At 36.5% G+C, this 5,933-nt stretch overlaps 1 protein-coding gene across 1 annotated transcript; it reads right to left on the reverse strand.

Moving 5' to 3' along the window:
* Positions 1 to 393: 393 nt before the first annotated feature.
* Positions 394 to 4,396, reverse strand: LOC131078904 (probable BOI-related E3 ubiquitin-protein ligase 3). The gene is made up of 4 exons (XM_058016734.2): positions 3,724 to 4,396; positions 3,292 to 3,407; positions 1,793 to 2,145; positions 394 to 1,582 (listed from the first exon to the last, which is right to left on the reverse strand). The coding sequence occupies exons 1-4, from the start codon at positions 3,780 to 3,782 to the stop codon at positions 1,058 to 1,060; spliced, it is 1,053 nt and encodes a 350-aa protein (XP_057872717.1). The 5' UTR covers positions 3,783 to 4,396; the 3' UTR covers positions 394 to 1,057.
* Positions 4,397 to 5,933: the final 1,537 nt, after the last annotated feature.

Raw genomic sequence — 5,933 nt, forward strand, 5'->3', positions numbered from 1 at the left:
ATCTACTAGGTCAAGATTATAGGATTTCTTTTTAGAATAGTTCAATAGACTGATCAGCTTAATGTTGAATCATTGTTTCTAATATCTATTTTAGGATTATGAAGCAAAATACATTGATAAAATCACAGAGATGTCATTGTTTCCTACTTACAAGTCACAAGTCTGGTCTGAGTGTTGGATGATTAGAAAAACTGAACATCTACAGAGAACATTACCCCCTATTTCAGCCCCCTTCCTGTCTCCCTTCCCCCCGCCCCATTTACCTCCTAGCTCCTATAACTGAGATCAATCAACCCAGATCTGTCTCGATTGGCTGCAAGCCAGATATTGTCAATTCATACGAGAAATGTAGAAATGCAATTTATTAGTAAACCACCTCAGTAATGGAAAATATATACAATCAGTGCCATTGGCATTAGATTAAAGAATCACAAGTCATTTGATATGATCACAGGTGCTTGTTACTACATAGCATTGAGTCACGTTTCTAGAGACAGAAACCTGTATAACTATATACACTCATAACTATATTGAACCTCACCGCCTTTTGTTGTTTGAAATGGGTTCTTTACGAACTACACATTCAGTGGAGAAACAATAAAATTGCTGTGTTCATTGAAAGAATCAAAAAATAAAGAAGGAATTGGCAAAATGGGCTATGCATATCTTTCTCGTGTATTTTACTTTTGTTTTCCTCATTATGTATAGTTTCTGTCTTCTCGTGATGATGCTCCTGCAATGGGTGCCTCCTGCCAAATGTGAAGTTTATCTACTATGAATAGGCAGATACTGGCTTCCTGGACAATTTGTACTGTTCAAGAGATACTGTGGAGAGATAATTGCTCTCTTTCCTTGTGGCATTCTTGAAACCTAATGGAGCACAATGCCATCTTCATGACATCCTTGACTGAAAGTTATTATTGGTATGAAGTTTACTGATACTTTTAGTTCTGATGATAAATAATGAATGAATAATAACCTGATGATTCTTAGCAGAACTAACTCAAATTCGTTATTTTCACAAAGGTGACAGAAACTATAGACTTTGAGCAGATGTTTAAGACATGTACACTTCCACACTTGCACTCCTCATCTGATAGCACAGAGGGCAGGTATCCACTTGAACCTCACAGTCTTTGCAGATGCAGAGGTGTCGACAAGGGAGGAGAAGAATGGATACATTGTTCTTGTGACAGACCTTGCAGGTACTCTGATCTCTTAGATCTTTGCTAGCTCTTACAGATCGTACATTAGGATCTATGTGCACTGATTCTGCATCATTTTCTTCACTATCCCCACATCCTTCCTTGCTTTGTTCCCTGACCTGTCCCAAAGCCTGTTGAAGACTTCTTCGCAAGTTTGCCATTACTGCTTCCTGATTCCTAACTTTGTTCTGCCACATGCAACTTTCAAGTTTTAGCTGTTTTATCTGCTCCTCAAGTTCAATGTTTCTAAGATTTATCTTCTCCATCTCTAAATCCTTTTCCTTCATCTGTCTCGAAGCAGCTTCCTCGATCATAGAAACAAGAGACCTGAAATGCCTTTGCCTCTTTTCTGCAAGAGCCTGTCTTAGTTGATCTCCCTGAAAATTGATACATACAAAACAATTTACTGAGGTACTGAAGCAAAATCTCAAATAAATGCTGGAAGGTCTTAATCAATGCAACGCTAAGATAAAAATCTGTAATAAACCTGCTTGCAATTTTTATGCATGTCTATAAAAAACTGAGAACAATGAGCCTATCCTTAAAGTCTCAATCACAATGGGCATACAAATGAATAAAAGAAGCACCTGCACTCTCAGAAATTGATCGATTTCTTCTTTCTGCTTTTGCAAGTTTGATGCTATATCCTCTGAAAGGAAAGGCATGGTGGAAGCTACATCGACTCTAGGCCCAAACTTGGTTGACGAATTGACTTGCTCATCTTCAAAAGCCAAACGCAAGCCAGTCGACACTGTTCTGGCAGAATGGGAAACAATACCTGGACCTGTTTGCTGTTGAAGGTCACTCAAATTTATTAAAGAGGGTCTCTGTTGTTGCAAAGGGATATGATCAACCATTTCCCTTGGTCTCTTTCGTGATGAGGGTTCCTCTGGAAAATGAAAGATTGCTCCATTAGTGGACAGAATCTGCTGCCCATGCGCTGCAAAATCAGACATCCACATGTCAGCCAGATTAAATACAAGGGATATGAACTGAATTGATGAAGAAGATATTAATGCATAATATGAACAAATTAGGATTGTTGGGGGTAAATTCAACAACCTGTAGCATCCTTATTTTTTTCAAATCCTCAGGTGCCTTTCTTAAGGCATTGCAATTCAAGTAAAAATAGGGACTAATGTGCAGTCTCAATATATAGCTTTCTAATCCGAGTCTGACCCAATCAAATATAAAAAACCAGCGTTCTGTAATAATTAATCAAGCATAACCTACGAACAGCCATAAATGCTGATGAAAAGCGATGGATCTTGAAAATATTACTTTTAATCCATTATGCTTGCTGATATCTTCAAGGACCAAACCTGCTCATATTGATTTAAAGCTGGTAAGGCTCCGGTGTCAAACACACCTAATTAGATGCACAAATTCAGATTTAGGATGCTGGAGGAGAAGGAGATGCACACTAGACATTCCCCATAACCTGGGGATTAGGCGTAATTAAAATACGAAGCACCCTAGCCCTGTCAATAGTAAAAGCCCAATAATCTCACCTCTGTATACTTGAAAAGAGGGATTGCTCTATATTTACCTAATAGTGTCCAGATTAAGAACACATTTTGAGCTAAAGAGTATAAGGTCTCAATGTTAACATCTCTCATTAGAACAACCAAATCCAACGCTCGGCTGAGGAGAAATTTCCCAGTAAAGGGTTTCCACCACTCAGACGAGATAAGCAATGCTGATGACCCAAAGATTACACCTGATTGTAGGAAGAGTCTCCACAGTAAAGCCTATTGGTCTCATCTTTGGTCACCAGACAAAAAGTTTTCCCCAGACCCTGGTCGCAAACTACAAGAATCTACAAGCTACAAGCTACAGTCGAGAAAAGCCTGTAGAGTCAATCAAATCAAATTCCACAGTTTCTATTCAGAATACAAGATTTTTTGATGGTATCTCAATTTGGGCATGAAGATCCTTATGCATGGAAACGTATGGCCTTAATCATCACTTGTCTATTGAGTCCCAAAACATGTCATCATTAGATTTTTGAGATTCTTCCACAGGTTTGCAATTTATTTTTTATATATCTGGAAGCAAGTGTGATTGAATAGATGAGAGACATTACCTGTATTAAACATGTCGAAATGGGAAGGAGGAGGAGGATGATTGGATTGAGGGTTCATCTGATGCTCCGATGATCCAAAGACAAGCCCTATTGTGTTCCGATGTTCCTGCCCACTCCTGCGAAATTCCCCAAAAAGTTACCATGAGATAGAGATTAGATAGCTGATATTGATGCCCAAGCAAAATTGGTCTAAAAAACACTCATCAAGCTGCATCCATTGTTAGAGACAATTGTTTCAGAAAATTTTCCTCTTCATCTTAATTTGATTGTTTTGATTTCAGATTTCAATCTTAGGCGTTTTCTTTTTCATAATTCTCGATCCTCCACATTATGATTTCAAGATTCTACAATCCATTCCAAATTGAAAGAATAACCCTTGTGTTTCTGATCACAGCAAGCAATTCTATCCAACCAACAAAAAGGCAGACCAACCTGATGCTTCTGAAATCGGACAGCACAATGTTTGAAGGATACTGAGCTTGAACTGCCATTGCTAATCCACACACCAAACCCAATAAACCAACCCAAATACAGATTGCAGAATGGCAGGCGAACCCAAATCAGGATCAGAATCAAAATTGCAAGATAGGCCTCGTGCTGCGGAAACGGGGTAGAAGAGAAATGGGATGAGATGGGGGAGAAATAGTCCGTGAGATTGTATCTTAAAGAGATATGATGTAGGACAAGGAGATGAAGTCCGAGGCCTGTAAGAAGCCGTTAAAGCGCGGTCATCGCAATATGAACATCATTCATCATCATTGATTGATGAATAAGTCCAATTAGTAAAGCAAAGGAGATGGAGGGGAATAGGAAAGTGTGTAAGTAATCAAGTTAAACAAAACAAAGCAAAGCAAGCTAAGGAAGAAGAGTAAGAATAGGGATAATTATTGTGGCGCATAACGCGTCAGAAAATGGGCAGAAGGAAAGCAATGCAATTGTACAGCACAACAACAATGCCCGTCTTTTTCTTGGTGGTCGTCATTGCCAACACCATCGTTATCGTCTGACTGCACGAGGGCGGCGCTGCGCGTCCAAATCCATTCCTCCTCCCTCCTCCCTCCTTCCTCTTTACATACTATACTGTTCCATTGCACGCCTCCTCCCTTCAATTTCACCTTTCTCCTTCTCCACTCATACGTATACCTACCTATACGCACATTGCATTACATTCAAGAAAAGATTTTCTGTTTTTTTTTTTATTATTTAAACAAACCATTCTCTATTAATTTTCCAAAATTACTGGAGAAAGCATAGTTTTTAATGGAAAGTGATTTTGTTTGAAAAAATTAACAGTGGTATTGGATGGATAATACCTTGGCACTATACTTATGGGTTTTTTTTTGGGTAGATTAGATAAATGGACTGCGTTTTCTTTGGGTGGTACAGGAAAATATACTCTTTTTTTAATTCTACAGAAAACAGAACCAGTGATGGATTTTTCTTTGTTTTTTTTTAATTATCAACAAGGCGGTATAACCATTTTTTATTCCAGTCAAATTAGGGTAAAACTATTTTGAGGGTGGATAAAAATTGTTATATAATTTTTAAAACAGATTGTGGAAACCAATGTAAGATTTATTCTTCAATTAGGTGTAATATTGTTATCGGGATTTAAGGAGAATAAATTGTTTATTTAGCATTCTAATTCATTGATCTATATTTTAGTTTACACAAATTCACTTCTAATTGTTTATTTAGCATTCATTATACGTAGGTGATGTTCATAAAAGTAGAGCATTGGGATTTATCTACACATTTAATTATTGAATTTTCTTGAAATCAAATCTACATGCTTGTCCAATGAAACATAGGGATTTTCCATACAGTTGCCTATCATGGTATGTGTGATTCCAAATATTGATGTCAAAAATCTCAAACACAATCAAATCCAGAAGTAATAAATGAATATTGTTGAAATTTTTAGAGATCAAACTCACTCACATGTTGAATTTTCTTAAGATCAAACTCATTCACATGTTGAGTTTTCTTAAGATCAAACGTCAAATTTTCTTAAGATCAAACTCACTCACATGCCCCATAAGAATGAAACGTGGGGATTTTTCAGACAATTGTCTATCATAGTAGGACTCTAACTCAAATACATTTAATTATTGATTTTTTTTAGATCAAAGTCACATGCTCACATGAATGTATGCTCACGGAGATGAAGCATAGAGATTTTTCAGATGTCTATCATAGTTCTACTCTAACTCAAACATGTTTAATTTTCAAATCACCATGCCACAAAATGAAATATAATTTTTTTAAAGAATTATCTTAATACCACTCCAATTCTATCCAACTCCAAAACATTTAGTTATTAAATTTTTAAAAAATGACACATAATTTTTTTCCCAACAATCACCCATCCTAACACTACCATGACTGAAACACATCTACCTCCTACTTATTTTATTATTATGATAGGGAAATTTGGAAAAACTTCTAGATAAATTTATTGGTTAAAGAGGGTCAGTTTATTGGGTAGACATGTAAGTAGTATTGTATGAAAAGATAAATGATGATAGAGAAAAAGTTAGAAAAGTATGGTGCACCCAAATAGTATTTGGTAAAATGATTGTCGCTACGCAATTAACTCATGAGAGGACAATGATAATATAATAATATTTTAATATTTGATA

Source organism: Cryptomeria japonica, chromosome 2 (genome assembly GCF_030272615.1).
Source record: "Cryptomeria japonica chromosome 2, Sugi_1.0, whole genome shotgun sequence".
NCBI classification, from domain to species: Eukaryota; Viridiplantae; Streptophyta; class Pinopsida; order Cupressales; family Cupressaceae; genus Cryptomeria; species Cryptomeria japonica.

Excerpts from the sequence above, each read along its gene's own strand:
- LOC131078904 (XM_058016734.2), bottom strand. The coding sequence starts at position 3,782 with ATGGCAGTTCAAGCTCAGTATCCTTCAAACATTGTGCTGTCCGATTTC. Across the intron at positions 3,408-3,723 it reads TCCGATTTCAGAAGCATCAG|GAGTGGGCAGGAACATCGGA; the intron begins GTTGGTCTGCCT and ends GGAATTTCGCAG. Across the intron at positions 2,146-3,291 it reads TTTCGACATGTTTAATACAG|CGCATGGGCAGCAGATTCTG; the intron begins GTAATGTCTCTC and ends CTGATTTTGCAG.